Source organism: Zosterops lateralis, assembly GCF_965231275.1.
Source record: "Zosterops lateralis genome assembly, chromosome: 31".
Classification (NCBI taxonomy): domain Eukaryota; kingdom Metazoa; phylum Chordata; class Aves; order Passeriformes; family Zosteropidae; genus Zosterops; species Zosterops lateralis.
Genome location: NC_139791.1, coordinates 4,631,242 through 4,651,740, shown reverse-complemented (window position 1 = coordinate 4,651,740; position 20,499 = coordinate 4,631,242). Strand labels below are relative to the sequence as shown.

The window sequence follows — 20,499 nt, the reverse complement described above, 5'->3', positions numbered from 1 at the left end:
AGCACTGGCAGGGACAAGGCTTGGATAGGGAGAAACAGCTCCCAGTAGGCACAACTCCAGGCAGCAGAGAGTCAGATCACCCCTTGCTGATTGTCCTTCTCCAGCTGCACGAAAGAAGAGAAGGATTTAGAGAAATTAATTTTGGACCTTCAAAAAGACTACTTTTCTTTTCAAGAAAGTTTTAATTGCGATTACCCTGAAATCAAGGGAGGTATTATGAGCAAAGGGTACCGATGTGAGACCAGCATCTTCAACTGCACTGAGGCACAGGGAGCTCTGTTTTCCCTCTGGGCTACTCAGTGTTCATACTAAGAGTAGTGCTTAAGATGAAGAGATAATTCAGCAGCAGCAGAAACCGAAAGTCAAAAAAGTTAATCAAGCTCCCTCTAGGAAACAGAAGTGATTTTGAGAGGATTCCAAATACAGTATAAAAAATTGACTCAAAGAAAATGGTCCCAGGTTGTCAATGTTTTCTTTCAACAGCCCACCATGCCCAGAGTGAAGAAATGTCCAACAGCAGCTCCATCAGCCACTTCCTCCTGCTGGCATTGGCAGACACAAGGCAGCTGCAGCTCTTGCACTTCTGCCTCTTCCTGGGCATCTCCCTGGCTGCCCTCCTGGGTAATGGCCTCGTCATCAGCGCCGTGACCTGTGGCCACCACCTGCACAGCCCCATGTTCTTCTTCCTGCTCCACCTGGCCCTCACCGACCTGGGCTCCATCCTCACCACTGTCCCCAAAGCCATGCACAATTCCCTCTGGGACACCAGGAACATCTCCTACACAGGATGTGCTGCACAGGTTTTTTTGATTTTCTTCTTCTTGGGGTCAGAGTTTTCCCTGCTGACCATCATGTGCTACGACCGCTACGTGTCCATCTGCAAACCCCTGCACTACGGGACTCTCCTGGGCAGCAGAGCTTGTGCCCACATGGCAGCAGCTGCCTGGGCCAGTGGCTTTCTCTATTCATTGCTGCACACAGCCAGTACATTTTCCCTTCCTCTGTGCCATGGCAATGCCCTGGGCCAGTTCTTCTGTGAAATCCCACAGATCCTCAAGCTCTCCTGTTCACACTCCAGCCTCAGGGAACTTGGGCTTCTTGCTGTTAGTCTCTGTTTGGGTTTTGGTTGTTTTGTGTTCATTGTTTTCTCCTATGTGCAGATCTTCAGGGCTGTGCTGAGGATCCCTTCTGAGCATGGACGGCACAAAGCCTTTTTCACCTGCCTTCCTCACCTGGCTGTGGTCTTCCTGTTCCTCAGCACTGCAGCATTTACCTACCTGAAGCCCCCCTCCATCTCCTCCCCATCCCTGGATCTGGTCCTGTCAGTTCTCTACTCGGTGGTGCCTCCAGCCCTGAACCCCCTGATCTACAGCCTGAGGAACCAGGAGCTCAAGGCTGCAGTGTGGACACTGATCACTGCACAATTGCAGAAAAATTACATTGGTTGAAATTTCTGCCAATCACTTGTAATAAAAGTCATCTTTGATTGTTCTTGTTCCTTTGCTTGTGAGTTTTTTTTCCCTTTTAGTTTTTAATACTGGCTACAAAGAATAGTCTTTGTGCCCTTCCTCATTTTGGTCCTTTCCATTTTGACTACCACCCACAGACTGTTTCAATAAAGCGCTGTGATCTTGGTGGCTTTAAATGAACAGAAGGATCTTCCAACAAAGTTTTCCCCAGAGATCCCCCTTTTGTTCCATTCTCTGTTGCTGCAGCAGCAATGTCTGTGTGCAGAGCTGGGGGCAGATCAGGGCTGGCACAGCAGCTGTGCCCAGCACCAGCAGCCCTTGGTGTTGCCAGTGCTGCTCCCGTGGCCCTGCCCCGCTGCCCTCCTGGCCCTGGTGTTGCTGTAGGGCCTGAGGGCTCTCGGAGCCGGGCACAGGGCTGGGGGTGGCAGTGCCGGGGCTGCAGCAGGGACAGGCCATGGGCACTGCTGGGGCAGCGCTGACGCCTCAGGGCAGGGCCTGGGGGCTCCAGGCTCCTTGCCCAGGCTCTTTCCAGGACACGCCCAGGCCAATGTTCAGCACAGAAAAGCCCCGTAAGCAGCCCCAGGGTGGCCCTGGGCAGGCTGGGGGCAAACAGCATGGCTGGGGCTCTGCAAGGTCCCTGGGGGAGATGGGAAGGAGCAGCAGAGCAGGGGCTGATCCATCCCCACTGCACTGGACACCCTAGGGCAGCGTCCCAGTGTGTCCTCCTGCACCTGCCAACAACAACCCCCCTCTGCAGCCCTGGCCTCTCCCCCAGCTCACACAGGTGCAGGATCCTTGCAGGCACAGACATGGCAGCACTGGCTTAGGAGCCCCTGTTTGTAGTGCCCAGAGCAGGCCTGAGCACCCCCATGGTGTTGGTGTGGGGAGATGAACCTGCGTGAGCACAAATGCCATCAGCCCCTGGGGCCAGGAAGGGCTGGGGGACGGGAGGGAAACTCCTCAGTTTTGTCATGGCCTCTGAAGTCACACGGAAATTTTGTTCCCATGAGCTGTGAGTTTCCTGTCCCACTGCAGGCGTTGTTGCTCAGAGCCAGGACTGCCTGGCAGCCACCTCCAAACTGCCCTGATTTTTTTTTTTTTTTTTTTTTTTTTTTTGCTTCACCTTTGCTTTCTTTTCTCTTTTCTGCTCCAGATTTCTTCTTCTTGCCAAACCCTGTTCTCTGCCCTCCAAACATCCCATCCGTGTTTGTCCTTTTTTCTCTGGCCCCACTCCCCCTTTCAGCTCCTGAGTTGGCACTATGGGAACATCTCTTGGGGAGCAGGATCATACTACAAGTGCTTCAGGAATTGTCTGCAGGTTCCTGCAGTGCCTGGTGCTGCTCCCTTGCCAGAGGCAGCACAGGCCAGGGGGACAAATCTGAGCTGCTGTGTCTGGCTGTGGGGCTCCCTATTCTGGGCAATGAGGAGGGGCTGCAGAAGCTCTGCAGGACTGACAGGATGGGCTTTGGGGCTGTGAGGAGAAGCTGAGGGGCCTGGGCTGATGGACCTTCAGAAGATGAGGCCCAGGCCTCATCCTGACACTTTTTCAATGTTGGTTTCAAAGAATCATAGAATTAACCAGGTTGGGAAAGACCTTGGAGATCATCAAGTCCAACCTGTGCCCTGACACCACCTTTTCTCCCCTGTACCTCCTCATTTCCAGGCTAAACAATCCCAGCTCCCTCAGCCACTCCTCACAAGACTTGTGTTCCACACCCCTCACCATCCTTGTTGCCCTCCTCTGGACACGCTCTAGCCCCTCCATGTCCTTCCTAAATTGGGAGCCCAGAACTGGACACAGCACTCGAGGTTCTGCCTCACCAGTGCTGAGCACAGGGGAAGAATCACTGCCCTGCTCCTGCTGGCCACACCATTCCTGATCCAGGCCAGGGGCCATTGGCCTTCTTAGCCACCTGGGCACACTGCTGCCTCATGTCCAGCCTGCTGTCCAGCACTGCCCCAGGGCCCTTTCTGCCTGGCCACTCTCCAGCCACTCTGTCCCCAGCCTGGAGCACTGCAGGAGTTGTTGTGGCCAAAGGGCAGGACCCGGCCCTTGGTCTTGTTCAATCTCCCTTGGTTGGATTTGGGCCCTGGATCCAGCCTGTCCAGGGCCCTGTGCACAGTCCTCCTACCCTCCAGCAGATCCACACTCACACCCAGCTTGGTGTCACCGTTTTTCCATGAGGCCCTAGAGTGTCACAATGATCTCCATGATTCCATGAGGCCTTCTGATATATGGTGAAGACTCCACAGCTTCTGAGAGTTGTAAAGTATGTATGTGTGTTGAGCACTGAGACGCACGGGGGTTAGCTCCTCCAAAGGCCAGTGCACCTTGGTGATTTTCCTTCCACTATTTATCCTATGAAGTATTACATATGCCTATACATATTCATTACCCAACCCCACCTAGCCTCACTTTGTATTAAAATGAGCTAGAAAACCCTTCTGCGGTTGCTCAGCCCTCTCTGGTGTTCGTGGGCAGGGGTCTTCTCATGAAGTCAGTAGTCTTCCTCCCAGTGGCATCCTTTGGACTTCTCCTTCTGGGCAGGCACAGTAGGGATTTGTCTTGTTCCCAGGTCAGTTTGTCCTGGCCAAAACCAGGAGCCTGGTTCTTGCAGCCTTCCCAAACCACAAGTTCTGCTTTATCAAGTTTCAACACCTAAGTCCTGCTTTGCTGAGTTTTAACATCCTACACCTTACCTTTATGACTTTTACTTCACAACCAAGCTTAGCAACTGAATTTCTATGTGTTCCCAATACAAGCTGTTTCTCAACTTCTACAAACTCACTAAATCATCTGGTTTTTAAAACTCTATATTTTCATATCCATAAAATGTCCCTATTACTCTCAGTGTCACAGTGTCCCTTTGGTTTCATGGCACCCCTTGGTGTCAAAAAGTCTTATGGATCCTTGGGCCCTGCAGTGTCACAATGGTGCCTTGGTCCCTCAAGGCCTTGTAGTCTCACAATGGATCCTTGATTCCATGAGGTCTCACAGTACAGGAATGGTCTCCTTGGTTCCACAGTGTCACAATGGCCTCTTGGTCTCAAGGGGCACCCAAGTGTCACAGTTAAAGACATGAAAAGAACCACACTCACCTGTCACGTAGAAGCAGGGAAAAGAAGGCAGTTTATTATGATTTAGGGTTTATATAGTATTTGGGATTTGGTCAGGGATTGGCCAATGAGAGGAACACCTCTCTGACTCCAGTGGTGAATCCAGAAGTCCATCACCGAGAGGAATGAAAACAATATACATTGTTTTGAGAGATTCCAAAGGAAAATATGTAAACAATCATTAGAAGGCTTAGTATTATGGCAATATCTCACCCTTTCTGCATTAGGGAAAAAGAAAAGCAAAAAAGAAAAATGAACATTGTTCATTCTGGTGGAAGGACCATCAGAGTGAACACTCGCATCTCGCATCTGAATCCTCACTTGATGGTTCATCCATTTGCTGCCTTTCATTTGGTCACAGTCTCCAGCTTTCAACATGGCAGGGTTCATAGAAATCTGTGGCAGCAGTCAGGTGCTTGATGGCATGCAAAGCCTTGCCAATTGACTCTGCAGGGTTTCACCCTGCATTCCCCATTTTTGTTTAATTTTTTTTTTTTCCTCAACGACACAACACAGAGTCGTCAACAAATGAAGCAAAGCAGCATCGCTGACTCTCTAAAAAACTGAATGACTCAACTGCTGTGCCATGTCGGCAACACAAGCACAATTTGTGACTAAATTGAAAGGTTTCTGGGAAAACTTAGAAATGCCATGACAGCAGCCCTCAATGCAATTGGGCTGACCCATCTTCATGACCTTCCAAAGTGGCCACTCAGATCCATCCTCCAAGTAACAATGGCCTTTCCTGTCCTTCCCAAACCTTCAGTAATGACAGTGCACTGGCTCCTGGGTGTTATTAAAGAATTTTGCCACATGCAATAGCTCATGGCTGGGCAGATGACAGGTGATCTGCCCTGAAAAATTTTCAGAGTACTTTGCAGAAAAACACTGTGCCGCGGCCGAAGGTGAGGAAGCGAGACACATCAATATGATGAGTAGCTAATGCTCCGTTTATTGTTGCGTCCGTGCGGACTTTTATACAGTTTTTTGCTTCTGTCCACGCGATCACGCATTTTCCTATTTGCTATAAACATTTTGCACGAGGCAAGCATGCATAAAGCTCTACTATTGATTGGTTGGCATTCACCTAGCAAAGTTTCCTGTTTGCGGGTTTTTTTTGATGCTGCTTAGATGCTACCTCCGTATGTCTTTTCTCAACTCCTGCTTAACTTTGCATAACTGTTATCTAGCTAGCAGTTTCAAGGTTACTGTGTCCTTTATATCTTTCTGTAAGCATTATTAATTGGGCTTAGATGCTACCTCCATGTGTCTTTTCTCAGCTCCTGCTTAACTTAGCAGTTTCAAGGTTACTGTGCCTTTTATATCTTTCTGTAAGCATTGTTAACTGTTAAAGCCCCAACATCTCCCCCTCTTTTTTCGAATAAGGCTTGGGTCATTGCTTGCATGCGAGCCATAAAACATCGTAAAATGCAAGGCCCAAGTAACAGTATGGCAAAAACAACCACAAGTACCAAAAATGCCCCTTTTGCAAGTGACACAAGCCAAGGGGAAAACCCAAAAGAGGCCAGCCAATTTGTGAAAGGGTCCGAGGTCACCTGTAATTTATGCATGTTATCCCTCAATTGAGCAAGCTGTCGGTGAATAGAGTTAGAGTGATCTGATAGATTCATACAACACATCCCTTCAAACTCCTCACAACCATGGCCTTGTGCCAATAATAAAAAATCAATCACGGCGCGGTTCTGAAGAACTACGTGTCTGACCCCTTCAACATCAAGCGTTAAGTCGGCAAGAATATTGGAGGTGATATTAATCTGTTTGCCTGTCCAGCAGGCTAAGCATCTCAATTGTGTTCATCTATGTTCAATAGCTCTGTGCAAGCAACAGCCTCAATACTTATTCCCATTAGCAAAAGCAAAATTAAGCTGCTCCTATTTTTTCCAATAATGTTTCCAATAATTGCCATGATGTTGGCACAATGTCATATACCGCGTGCTAATAACCTTAGTTCTCTTAAACACTATTATATTGCTGCAAAACCAAGCTAAGCAATAAGCGCACTCTGCTAAAGCCCACTCTTCTCTACTTTCAAAGAGCTCCAGCAACTGATTGTCAGTAGCATCGGGAAGGGAAACCCACTCCTGCAATGCCACAAACACGTTTCTTGCGGTTAAAGCGCGCTGACACTCAATACAGCCATACAAATTAGCAATGCTGCGTCCCTGCACTATTCTCCTACAGCCTCCACATTCCACAGTTACTGTATCACACAAATATCCAGCGCGGCCACAGCACAACTGAGTTACGGCCCGTCTACGTCTGCTCTTCTGTTGTTCCCAAAGACGAATGACCCGAGTTATGTCAACTGCGTGAGGGGAATCACAGTTCAAGGTGTTTGGCGGTAGGTTGAGCAGAGTCTCAAGGGCTTGACATAATAGGCCTAATCTTTGACGTGCTCGGAGTCGCTGTCGGTGTGTCCGCTGGGTTTCGTCGCTGGAAGCCAGGGCCGCACCCACTTTGCTGGCAACCACTTCGGGCGCGATTCTCCTGTAACGACACAAGCATACCCTCTTCCCCAGGTAAGCAGTTTACTACCTTGTCCCGCCCATGCCCCCTGGTGCGGATCCCAGGTGTCTACTAATACTTCCCACTGAGTCAAGTCATTAGGGTTGACCTTAAAATGATTTTGTGTTGATGTGTCATTTTCTTCCCCAACGGGATTTTTCCAATTTAAAACATAGCATGCCTTCATTACAGCGTTATAGGGGGATAGCTCCCCCTCTTTTTTCAAAACAGCGGCAAGACGCTTAATATCCTGATGACGCCGCTCGATAATCGCTTGTCCAGTACTGTTATAAGGAATGCCAGTTTTATGCTGAATGCCCCATGCATCCATAAACCGTTTACATGCTTGACTAGTGTAGGCTGGGCCGTTATCTGTCTTAATGACAGCTGGCACTCCCAATGCCGCAAACGCGGCAAGCCAGTGCTGCTTAACAGCAACAAATGCGGTAGAGGTTGCAGGTGTGGCCCAAACCGCATGACTGCATGTGTCCACTGAAACGTGCAGGTGGCGTAGCCGGCCGAAAGAGGGGAGCTCAGTGGTGTCACACTGCCATATACCTCGAGGTTGTAGGCCACGAGGGTTAGTGCCGGAGGCTTGTATTGGGCTAATGCGAGCACAGTCAGGGCAGGCAGCAACGACTGCCCGGGCCTCTGCCCGAGAGAGGCCAAACTCCTTTTGTAAAGCACGGGCAGATTGATGGAAAAACTTATGAGAGGAAACTGCAGTATCTGTAGGTGTCTTGGCATCAGCCGTATGAGAAAAGGCTGAAACTGCCTGGTCTATTACAGCATTGCCTTTTGTTAAAATGCCCGGTAAAGTGGTATGGCTCTTAATGTGTGTACACCAAAGGGGGTGTTGCCTGTGCTCCAGAAGGGCTAATATTTTAATTAGCAAACTTTTTATAGCCATATTGCCCACATGCCCTATGATAGCTTGGTCCAGCCGGTTCACCAGGCCGGCTGCATAGTTAGAATCTGTGATCAAGTTTACGGGAGCAGAGTCAAACGTTGTCATAGCAAGGGCGACTGCTTGCAGCTCCAACACTTGAACTGAGGTATTGTTTTGCTGCAGTATTATAGTCTCCCAGTGACCATCTTGTAACCAGGCACATCCATATTTGCCTGTACGTCCACTGGCGTCTGTAAATATCGTAAGTCCTTCGACAAGAGGATGATCTACCACCTTAGGGCGCTCGACAACAGTCAGGCTTGTTTTGAGCAAGGGATGCTATGGGTAGTGCACAGAAAGCTGTATTCCGGCGGTAGCCAAGGCAAACACAAGTGCCAACAACGGTGTAAAAGAAAAATCCCGGGTGATTTCAGCATTTGTTACCACCCCCTTCCATCTTTTAGTGATGTCAAAGTTAGGGTCTCGAGGAAGGTCCATTGCGGCTGCACCCCCAGACCTCCGAGGGGTTGGTTCAGTATAATGACGGTCCCTCACGTCTGGATCTTTTCCCAGCACTCGCAGTTGCTGCCGCATCGTTTCGATCCTCACCCTTTCCGCTTGTGTCAGCCCTTGCCCTGGCCCATAAGTCTCCCGGAGATGGTCATTCAATTCTTCCACCCCCATCTCACCATCGGCTGCGTAGTCAATTAAGTTCAACCTTTGCGACTTAGTAAGCATTTTTGGCTCGTCTGATGGTTGCTCAGGATGGGAACCACTCGCATCCTGGCAATCGAGCTGCTTCTCAATATTCTCCAGACCCTCCTTTAGAGCCTGAGCAGCACGTTGGTATGCGAGCGCTCTAGTAGGCTTTGATGCCCCCCCATCAATCCTTTTCATTTCTGACAATATCTTTTCCATTACATTCCTCTGAGCCTCTAACAAACGCCCTAGCCCTGGGGATTCTGGGGATTCCTTGGGCAGTGGTACCTTAGCTGGTTCAATGTCCATGGGCATCGGAGGCACGCTGTCCTGTTGCCCCTGTGCTGCCGGTGGATCTTTTGGGGGCTCTGGAATCCAGGGTGGTATGATGTCATCAAATGCACCTTTGAATCCTGCAGGGGCTGCCATAGGGGGCATCGGAGGCGCAAAGTCCCCCCACTCATCAAGGTATCCCTTCTCCTGCTCTTCTTTTCTCTCTGCATCAGCTAACGTCTCCTTCTCCTCTCGGCTTAAACTACTTTCAGGTCCTTCAGCAATAGCCAACTGTAATGCCTTTGCTACCTCTGCATCAGCATGCACTTGCTCAATAACCATCCGCACTTCTCTGTACGTTTTTGCCAGCTGCTTACTATCTTTGGCCCCTATCTGCACATACTCCCACAGTTCTCTCCCTACTTTCTGCCAAGCCGTCAAGTCAAATATTTGCCCAGTAGAGTCCAACAGCCCCCGACGCCGGCACCAAAACAACAAGTCCACCAGATCGCTTCGATCAATTTTTTCCCCAGTCGTCGTAGCGACTTTTAATAGACCGTCTACGGTCGCCTTTTCCAACGCCGTCATAGCAGCATTCCCCATCCCGATCCAGACCGCAGTCTGCCTGACTCACCGGTCAGCCGTGGCCACAGTAATTCTTTTCTTATGATTCTCCTGCCTCAGCCGGGCAGCCGGGATGGTTCACCTTCTCTCTCGTCCGCCTGGTTCCGACTCCTATCCTTGTGTCAGGATCACGTCGGAGGTCGCCAGATGCCGCGGCCGAAGGTGAGGAAGCGAGACACATCAATATGATGAGTAGCTAATGCTCCGTTTATTGTTGCGTCCGTGCGGACTTTTATACAGTTTTTTGCTTCTGTCCACGCGATCACGCATTTTCCTATTTGCTATAAACATTTTGCACGAGGCAAGCATGCATAAAGCTCTACTATTGATTGGTTGGCATTCACCTAGCAAAGTTTCCTGTTTGCGGGTTTTTTTTGATGCTGCTTAGATGCTACCTCCGTATGTCTTTTCTCAACTCCTGCTTAACTTTGCATAACTGTTATCTAGCTAGCAGTTTCAAGGTTACTGTGTCCTTTATATCTTTCTGTAAGCATTATTAATTGGGCTTAGATGCTACCTCCATGTGTCTTTTCTCAGCTCCTGCTTAACTTAGCAGTTTCAAGGTTACTGTGCCTTTTATATCTTTCTGTAAGCATTGTTAACTGTTAAAGCCCCAACAACACTGCTTGCAAAGCTCCGTTCAAAAGCCTCCCATAAAACCAAGAGTATTAATTTTATAAAAATCTGCACCCATCAATCACAAGCACTGTTGCCTGCATTTAATTATCAATTGAGCAATGAACTCAAACGAAAGGATTGCCATCTTTTGCGGCTGGTGTCGAGCAATCAGCTCAGAAAATGCATTTTGCCGTCTTTTGCGGCTGAAATAGAGCAATTTCAAACAATGTATTTGCCATCTTTTGCAGCGGATGGGGCAGGATGACCCAGTCAAAAACGGGCAAGGAATTGGACATTCATCATTCCATTGGCCCATGATACCTGTAGGATGCAACTGAATCACAAAACAACCCTTCAGAGTCACTATGAGGATTGGCCAATCCATGGGAAGCTTGGTGGTGACAGTATATCAGCCTGAAACTTCCCCATGCTGTCCAACCCAGCATTAACTTTTTGGAGGTCTTGGTGTGGATGTGGAAACAACTGCAGAAGTCACTCTACAATACAAGGAAGTTACAATGATTCCCACCAATGTCTGTGGCCCAATATACAGTGTCAGGTCTCTCATTGGAGGTTTGCTCCTTGGCAGATCCTCCACGAGCAAACGAGGTGTGATTGTAATCCCAGGAGTCATTGATGCAGATTTTACTGGACAACTTCAAATTTTAGCTTATGCCTTGCAACCACCTGTGACAATTCCAAAGGGCATCAGAATGGCTCAAATTGTAGCTCTTGAAAATTTCTTATCACCAATGTCCAAGAGAGACACATGAAAAAGAAAGAATGAATGGAGGCTTTGGCTTCACTGGCCATGATGTTTTCTTCACTTTGGACTTGACAAATCACCCATTCAGAACCATGCAATTGCAGTGTGGTTCTCAACAAATTAAGCTAAAACTACTCCTAGACAAAGGATGTTTCTATAAAGAATCAATTGTATTGGCCTCCTGATTGGCCTTTGCAGGCTCCAACCAGCCACATTGTCAGAGTTGGTGGAATAAGAATTTCTGCAATCAGCGCAGATCCATTTTGCATTAGTCTCAAAAACAGTCGAGTTGTTACAGCATGACTGTACGCCATGCGTTTGCCTGTCAGGCTTCCAGGACTGTTGGGCAGAGATGTGTTGTCCCAGCTTGGTTTGGTTTTAACCTCAGATCAGCATTTTTCCCAATGGCCACTGCACAGCAGCCACCCATTCTAAAGATCACTTGGTTGACTGACAACCCTGTATGGGTCAAGCAGTGGCCCATGACTGAAACAAGGCTGAAAATTGCAGAACAGCTGATTCAAGAACAACTTGATGCTGGACACATTCGACCATCTGTCAGTCCGTGGAACACTCCAATTTTGTCACTCCAAAAAAATCAGGTAAATGGAGACTGTTGCACAACCTGTGAAAAGTCAATGAGCAGATGCAGGCCATGGGTGCCTTGCAACCTGGCCTGCCAGCACCAACCCTGATACCGCAAGGGTGGAGCATTGTTGTCATTGATTTAAAGGACTGTTTCTTTACCATTCCACTCCACCCACAGGATACTCAATGTTTTGCTTTTACAGTGCCATCATTTAATAAAATGGCTCCAACAAAAAGATATGAGTGGGTTGTTTTACCACAACGCATGAGAAATTCTCCATGTATGTGTCAGTTGTTTGTTGACTGGGCCTTGCGACCAATACATCAACACTTCTCTGATGCACCGATCTATCATTACATGGACAACACTCTCATTGCCACAAAGCGACCACTGCCAAAGACAAAAATAGACTGGCTGATTTCGCAATTAGAGCATCATGGACTGACAGTTGCACCTGAAAAAATACAACAATCAGCCCCTTGGAAATACTTAGGTTGGCTGATCACAGATGCGCAGATCTGTCCCCAGAAAGTTTCCTTGCATGACCACATTACCACTTTGCATGATGCTCAGAAACTTTTTGGAGACCTGCAATGCGTTTGAACCATTGTAGGCATTACCAATGATGACTTGCTACCATTCCTGCCATGGCTTCGTGGCAGTGATGCCAACAGTTCACGAGTTTTTACCCCCGAACAACAAAAAGCTTTAATGCATGTGAGTGAGAAACTTCAGTGTGGATGGAGTGCCCATCGTGTAGAACTTCTTCCATTGTCATTTTTCCTTTCCAATGCTGAAGCTTGCCCACTTGCCATTGTTTTTCACTGGCAGAAGAAAAAGGGGGAGAACCAATCTGACCAAAATTTTGATTCTGCAGCAATTGTAATTGAGTGGGTGTTTCTGCCCGTGCAGCCAAAGTGTCGTGCCATGAGCAGAACAGATGCTTTTGCAGCACTGATAAAAGGCAGAGACAGAATTGTAGAAATAGATGGGAAAGAGCTAGCAGACATCAGTTATTCCCGTGAAAGATGAAGACTTGGAATGGCTGTTGAAACACTCAGCTGCATTGTAAGAGGTGTTGTTGGGTTTTGCAGGTGTGGTTCACAACAAGCAGCCAAAAGGTCTGATGTGGCATCTGATCACACATCACTGATGGTTGGAAAGGCCTTTGTGTTCACTGAAACCAGTGGAAGGCAGAACGGTGTTCACAGATGCTGGTTGAAAGACAAAAAAGGCTGCATGTGTTTGGCAGCAACAAGGGGAATGGCTGCAACATGTACTTAAAGGAAAAGCAGAAGATACACTTCAAACCCTTGAGTTGAAAGCCGTGTGTTGGGCTTTGCAGACTTGGAACAAAGAACCACTCAATGTTGTGTCAGATTCTCTGAACGTAGTTGGAGTTGTGCAGAGAATCAAAGATGCACTCCTCAGGCAAACCCAGAATCAGTGTCTTGGAGAACTGTTTTTACAGCTGATAAGTTGAACCAGTGTTGAACCAGCGCCATCATGTCTTCTGTGTTATGCACATCTGAAGCCATCCGTGCAACAGAGGTTTGGGAGAAGGCAATGCATGAGCAGATGCTGCAGTCAGCTGTGTTGTCCATGTTCCCTCTCAGAACAAGTTTGAAAAGGCTCGTAACAGCCATGAGACATTTCATCAAAATGCACAAGCCTTGCACCGACAATTTCAGATTCCTTTGAGTGATGCACAAGGAATTGTGCGTGCCTGCCCCCAGTGTAGTCATCATAGGCCTGGACTGGGGCTGGGCACAAACCCAAAGGGACTGAAAGATTTAGAACTGTGGCAAATGTATGTGACTCATATCCCAGAATTTGGAAGATTGAAATACGTCCATGTCACAATTGACACCTATTCTAAGTTTATTTGGGCGACAGCACAGCCAGGGGAAAAAGCTTTATAGAAAGGCATCTGTGTGTTTGCTTTGCAATCATGGGTGTGCCTGTGGAAATCAAAACTGACAATGGTCCAGCTTATGTTGGTCAGCGAGTTGCCAGATTTATGCAGAAATGGGGGGTGAAACATCCCACAGGGATCCCTCATTTTCCCACAGGTCAAGCTATTGTAGAAAGAGCAAACTGCACCCTGAAAGAATATCTTGCAAAGCAAAAGCAGACTGATGACCTTGATGTAGTTAGTACGTTGTCAAAAGCATTGTTTACTTTGAATTATTTATGTTTAGCGGAAGGTAAAGAAGAGTCTGCGGTCATGATACATCATCATGCAGTAAAAGAGAGGAGGACACAGGCAATTCCAGGACTTTATGTTTATTATAAAAACATGCCTACAGGTGAATGGCAAGGACCAAGTCAAGTGTTGTTTAACGGTCGAGGATACATGTGTGTGTCCACAGACGCTGGTCCTGTCTGGGTGCTGAGTCAATTTACCCGTGCGTGTCCTCTGGCAAGAATACCATCGGACAGTGAAAACAATCTGGACGACAACGACCTGCCTGGAACATCTTCAGATGATTCTGACCCCAATTAGAATTAAGTTTTAGATGTGTGAAATAAGTAGTTTGTATAATTATATTTGTAAAAGTTAAGTTATTATAAGTTGTAAGTATTTTTAATAGAACACTGAAGGTAAACACCAAAAGTACCAGCAAAATGCTGTGGGTTGAACTGCTTATTCTCTATATTGTGTTAACAGGAAATGTATTTGGAGTGCTCGACATCGACAAAAGAAAAAACATGTGGGTCACATGGGCCAATTGAACTGGACAAGATTAATTTTGTCTGTCTTTAGCGACACCGTCCAGTCCTTTTCGCACCTGCTTAATTGGAGTTCCATTGCTTTCAATGACAGAGTTCAAAAACTGGACTCAAGCCAAAATATATCCAAATCTGACAGAGGCTTGGAATGCATGGTGCCATCAGCCCATTGGGTCCACTCATACCCAGTGTGAAAACTGGAGTGAAAATCATAAAATCCCTAGAAATTATTTAGGAGCACAAGTTGTTGCAATTGCACAAGATCTTAAAGTAGTAGGTACTGAGCCACAGGAATTCGATCTCCTTGGTTCTGTACCAAGTAATTATTGTTTGACATTTGGCCACGTACGACAATCCAAAGTTGGCAACACTTGATTGTTTCCTAAATCCCCGTTGCATTATAGCAATACAGAGTACTGCAACAATTGGACACAGTTTGTAGCACCACCATGAGATGCTACAAGAAAATTGCCACCTGGAATTTTCCTCATCTGCGGGAATTGAGTCTGGTCAGCAGTACCCCAGAGAGCTGCAGGGGGCCCATGTTACTTTGGGAAATTAACCCTGTTTGCTCCTTCCATTCATCAAATTACAAAATTTTCACAAACACCTCGACGATCCAAATGCAATGTTCTTGAGTTAGATTCCACCTGTAAATCTTCAGTATCATTGTGGGGTTCCCCAACTGTAATAGTAGCATCAATTTTTGCTCCAGGAGTTGCATCAGCACAAGCTCTGACCCAGTTATGAACCTTAGCTTGTTGGACATCCAAACAAATTAATATAACATCTAATATGTTAAGTGAGCTCTCAGCGGATGTTTCATCTGTGTGCCATGCAGTGCTCCAAAACAGAGCTGCCATCAACTTCCTTCTCCTTGCTCAAGGGCATGGATGTGAGGAATTTGAAGGCTTGTGCTGCATGAATTTGTCAGATCACTCACAGTCAATTTATGAACAGCTCAAATAACTCCAAGGAGTAATATGGGGAAAACTGTCATTGTCAATACCCTGTTTGATAACTGGATCAGCTCATTTGGAATTGCTGGTTGGATCAAAGATTTGATCCATTTTGGAATCATCTGTTCATTGTTATTATAGTTATATTATTAGTTGTGCTTTGTTTGTTAAAATGTATGCGGGATGCAATCAATTATGCCTTTGACTAAGTTTGGGGAGTTCAAAAAGAAAGGGGGATTTCTTACAGATTTCCTCAGGAAAGGAGGTCATGATTTATATTTAGACCTCCTTGAACTACCCTACCTGAGGCCTACCTATCCTGACTGGGGCCTGACTTGAGGCCTGTTAAGGCCTTCAAGACTTTGGCGCAGTGAAAATTCCTAGTGAGCTGTGGCGCTGTTAGAAATAGATATTAAGGTGTTTGGGAAATATAAAAGAGTGTTGAAGGTCACGAAACAGAGTTGTTAGTAGTCGTGTGTTAGCCACCTTAAGAGTAAACTAAATAATGTGTGTTTGCATTCTTTCCTCTGCTGTGTGCCAATGAAAGGGTTATTACATATATAAACTATGTAAAGTTCTATATAAGTCGCTGTGCAGCACGTAATAAACAAATCACGTATGATTAACCACACTGGTCGGATCAGTGTGAGTTCTGTCTAACCCTCTAACATTGTTAGTGGTAACCCTGGCTTCAAGTTACCATGAGCAGAGAAGTAAGAGAGTCTGGATCATTACCAACCAACAACTCTGCACAGAAGGCTGAAATAATTGCCTTAACCCGGGCTTTAGAATTGGCAAAAGGAAAGAAAACAAATATTTATACAGACTTGAGGTATGCATTTGGGGTAGTTCATGCACATGAATCCATTTGGAAGGAGAGAGGACTACTGAACTCACAAGGGAAAAATATTAAACATGCACAGGAAATACTGAGACTGTTATATGCAGTGCAGCTGCCTGAGAGGGTAGCAATCATGCACATCAAGGCACATGAAAAGGTGAGCTCTGAATTGGAAGAAGAGAACATGCTGGTGGACAGAGAGGCAAAAGGCGCAGCCAAAGGTGAGGTACCCGACGAGACAGTTGAGGCAGCACTGATTCCAGATGGAAAAATTTCTATTGAAGGTAAGCCAGTATACAATAAGAACGACAAGAAACTTATTAAGGCAGAGAAGGCAAGTTATAATCAGGAAGGATGGGCTGTGACAGGAGAAGGGAAACTTGTAGTACCCTCCTATTTGTTATGGTCAGTGCAAAAGGAACATGAAAAAGCACACTGGAGAATAGATGCCTTGTATAACCATCTGAGAGAAAGAATTTTGGCTAGAAAATTACAAGGTACAGTGATACAGGTAACCTCTCAGTGTAGTCTTTGTTTCCCTAACAAACTAACCCTATACTAAACCTAACTAAACCTAACTACACCTAACTAACAATAGAAACACTCTAAAACCAAAAATTAGGCCAACTGGGAAAGGTTATGGGCCCGGGCAACAGTGACAAATTGATTTCATGGAATTACCCAGGAAAGGGGGTTATCATTACTTATTGGTATTAACTGATATCTTTTCAGGATGGCCAGAAGCTTTCCCCACTCGGACAGCTAAGGCATGAGAGGTAACAAAGCCCTGTTACAAGAGATAATACCGTGTTTTGGAGTTCCAGCCGTTAAATTCTCCGATAGAGGGCCCTCCTTTATTTCAAAAATTGTGAAGCAAATTAGCCCCCCCCGGGGGATAGATTGGGAACTGCATACCCCATATCACCCTCAATCAAGTGGCCAGGTGGAAAAGATGAATCATTTGATTAAGCAACAAATTGTAAGACTGAGACAAGAGGCAAATTTGCCTTGGCCTCAAGCTCTCCCATTGGAATATTGCAAATTTGAACAAAGCCAAGGACAAAAGAGAAATTAAGCCCTTTTGAAATATTATATGGAAGACCATATGCAGTTCAAGAAGGAACACCACCTGTTCAAGTAGGAGAGGAAACGCTACACAGGTATATGGTGGCCCTGAATAAACAACTAAAAGAAGCTGAAAAATGTGTGGCTGGGGCTCAAAACAGAGAATTAGATGGACCAGTACATGATGTACAACCAGGGGGTTATGTACATGTTAAGTCTTTCGCAGAGGAGACCCTGGAACTGCAGTGGGAAGGACCATTTTAGGTGCTCCTTACTACCTTCACTGCAATCAAGATCAAAGAACAGAAGGCTCAGATCCATGACTGCCGAGTGAAGAAAACCCCCAAAGGAGTTCGGAAAGTTGCACCAGGCAACGGTGAACTGGAGCTGAAACTCACTTGGAACAGTGAATAGATGGGCTTATAGTGGTCATAGACATGATTAGGAAAGTTGTAAGTGCTGTGGTCATAGCAGGAGCTAATGCAATACCACACAGGTATAATGTAACTGGGATATACTGGTGCCAAGGGAAGGCTCATGATCCTCATTCTCGTGAAGCTACTACAAGTTATGAAAAATCACAAATGCAAGTCTGTGGGAAGGAAGAAATGTTTGGTGATGCAACTATGCATTCATACAAGATGGATTTCATGAGGCCTGCCATCCACCCATGAAACTCATCCGGATCAGTCCTGAATGCTGTGACAAATGCTTGACCAAGTGTCCTGAGTTTAGACTTCAAATAGAGGGGTGTGTAATAAGGGGGTGTGATCTTGACTTTAACATTACTCACATATGCACCCAGTATCATGAAGACAAGGCTAAGACTACCCCAATAGTGCCAAGAAAGACTGTGACTACCCAAATGCCAGCTATTCCAGAAGAGGAGGAAAAGCCTATAATTCCTGTAGTTACTAGAATTGGGCCATATGCTCTTAAGAAAACAGGAAATCAGAGGTTATTGATTAACCTGGAATGGTCTCTGGAACAAGTAGAAATGGGATTGCAAGTAAATGCTTCTGCCAGCCCACCAGAGTGTGCCCCATTTCTCAGAAACTCTTTTATGGATTGGACTACTTGGCTCCAAAAGCATATGCCCTCTAATTTCAGGAGCAAGAGAGATTTCACTGGGTTTCTAGGAACAGGATTGAGAGCGTTAAACACAATAGATTCAGAAGTGTTAATGAATAAATTGACCATCAAGGGGAGTGATTTAGTTAAATTACAGTAACCTTTACAATCTTCTTTACTAGCCCTAAGTAACAGTCATTGGAAGTTGTCCAAAATATTACCAGAATGGGAAAGCATGGAAGAAGGGGATTGTGAGGAAATAATCAATGCACTAGGCACAGCCAGTGAAAACATCTCACTGGCTCTTGGGTGTACTCAAGCACAACTGTGGATGCAATCAGTGGCTGCCGCAGTCATCAGGGAGGGTGGAGAAGGACCATTCCCTGCTGAAATCTGAAAAATTGTTGGGGATAATGCATCCAACATGGAAAGGCAACTTCAGTCTTGGTGGATCTTAGTCAGTTTCACCTATAAGCCTGTGACTAGTATGGTGACAGTCTTTGTTTTAACTATACCCAGCGCATCAGTGAGCTTAATTCACCCAAGAGTCTCTTTAGGATTAAATCATGAGGGGACTGTATTGTACCCTTTTAGACACAGAATGTGGGTACAAGAAATTGAGGGGAAGTGGCAAACCATTAATCTAGAGCCCTGTTCCATGAGGAAAAAACTGGGGTACATTTGTGAAGGGACACCTGAAGGGGGGATAAGGACACACATTTGGATACAGACCAAAGCATTTGCCACTTTGAAATGCATTCAGGCAATCAGACAACTTTGCTTCTGTATATAGGACAAGGTTGTGTCTCTCTCAGGACTGCATGCTCCACCATAATGATAGACAATCTAATCATGAATGAGACTCAATCTATGTGTCTGTAATTTTGTTAAAATTGAAGGATGTGACTTTTCCTATCAGGCACCTGTAATATCATATCAATATATAAAGGCTAACCTAGATACTGTACAAGAAATTGTGCCTGTGCCCATAGGAATGAGTTTGACTTTAGTTGCTCAATTATTAAGCATCATAAATTGAAAGAAATTTTAAAAGAAATTAGAGGTGCAGGGAAAAAGACTTTGATCATGATACACCATGACACAGAGACCATCAAAGGGGTCTTTAAGCAATTTGAAGAACACCTGTGTCATCATTGGTGGGATGTTCTTTTTGGATGGTCACCCACAGAAACCAGCATATTTAATGCCTTAATTAATTTTATCATTGCATTGCTTATTCTGATTAGCATAAACTTGATTTTGTCTATTGTGATACTTGTTTGGAATTGGAGGATGCTGCAAGAGATGGCAGCCCTAACCTTACTATCAAAAGCGTTTGGTTTGGTTCTGAGAGATACTAGACATATGTCTTGGGTAGATGAAGAGGAATCTGTATACTGAGTAAAAGAATTTACTGATTTTAAATAAGAAGTGAGATATGAGACATGGACTTTAAAGAAATAAGGATTGTTGCAATGTGCATTTTGAGCTTTCTAAAGTTCTGTATGTTTTGTTATCAGTTCTGTAATGGTTTATACCTACCCCTCACATTCCCATTCCCCTGTAGCCCGTCCCTGACAATAGATCTTGTCAATCACTGTCACCACACCCTAAAGCTTGAGTGCTCTGGCAAAAGCCAGGTGACTCAGGCAGGCTTCAGGTTTCCCCACTCCTCTTTTGCACCCAAATAGCCATGCCAATGCCCCCTGTTCCTAAGTCACTCCCCTTCATTCCCAAAGGTAATGCCCCCTTTATTTAAGGGCATGAAAGCCCCACAAAACTTCACCTGCACCTGGGCTTCAGCCTGAATAAAACCCTCCTGATCCCCAAGTGTGAGTCCGCTCCTTCTTCCAGCCAGGAACACGTCTCTGTCTGGGATTTGGACCCACAGATATAACTTGTTTATATGGTTGCCTGAAGAGCAGGGCTGGCTGGTGGACAGCTCAGAAATAACTGTAAAGGATTTTAAAGAAGTTAAGATTTTAGCTAAAGATAAGCTTTGTTGGAATTAATTAAAGTAGATAGATAGGCTTTGCTAAAATTAAAAGTTACTTGAGAGAAACCTGATTTGGATTAGCCCTCCTGGACCTGAATAACTGATTGCTTGTCAACTTTATGTTTGTTTAGTCGTGTTTATAATGAGGAATAGAGAATCTGATAAATAGATTTTAGGAACACAAGACAATTATGGAACATCCCATTCCCAGAAATGCATTGAAAGTCACAAAATCAGGAAACAGGAGTCCTACCAAGGGTTCAT

General features: G+C 45.8%; 1 protein-coding gene across 1 annotated transcript; it reads left to right on the top strand.

Annotated features, from left to right (window-relative positions):
- Positions 1 to 506: 506 nt before the first annotated feature.
- LOC310920759 (olfactory receptor 14J1-like) lies at positions 507 to 1,448 on the top strand (the record flags this gene model as incomplete). The annotated part of the gene is made up of 1 exon (XM_083880815.1): positions 507 to 1,448. The coding sequence occupies one exon, from the start codon at positions 507 to 509 to the stop codon at positions 1,446 to 1,448; it is 942 nt and encodes a 313-aa protein (XP_083736941.1).
- Positions 1,449 to 20,499: the final 19,051 nt, after the last annotated feature.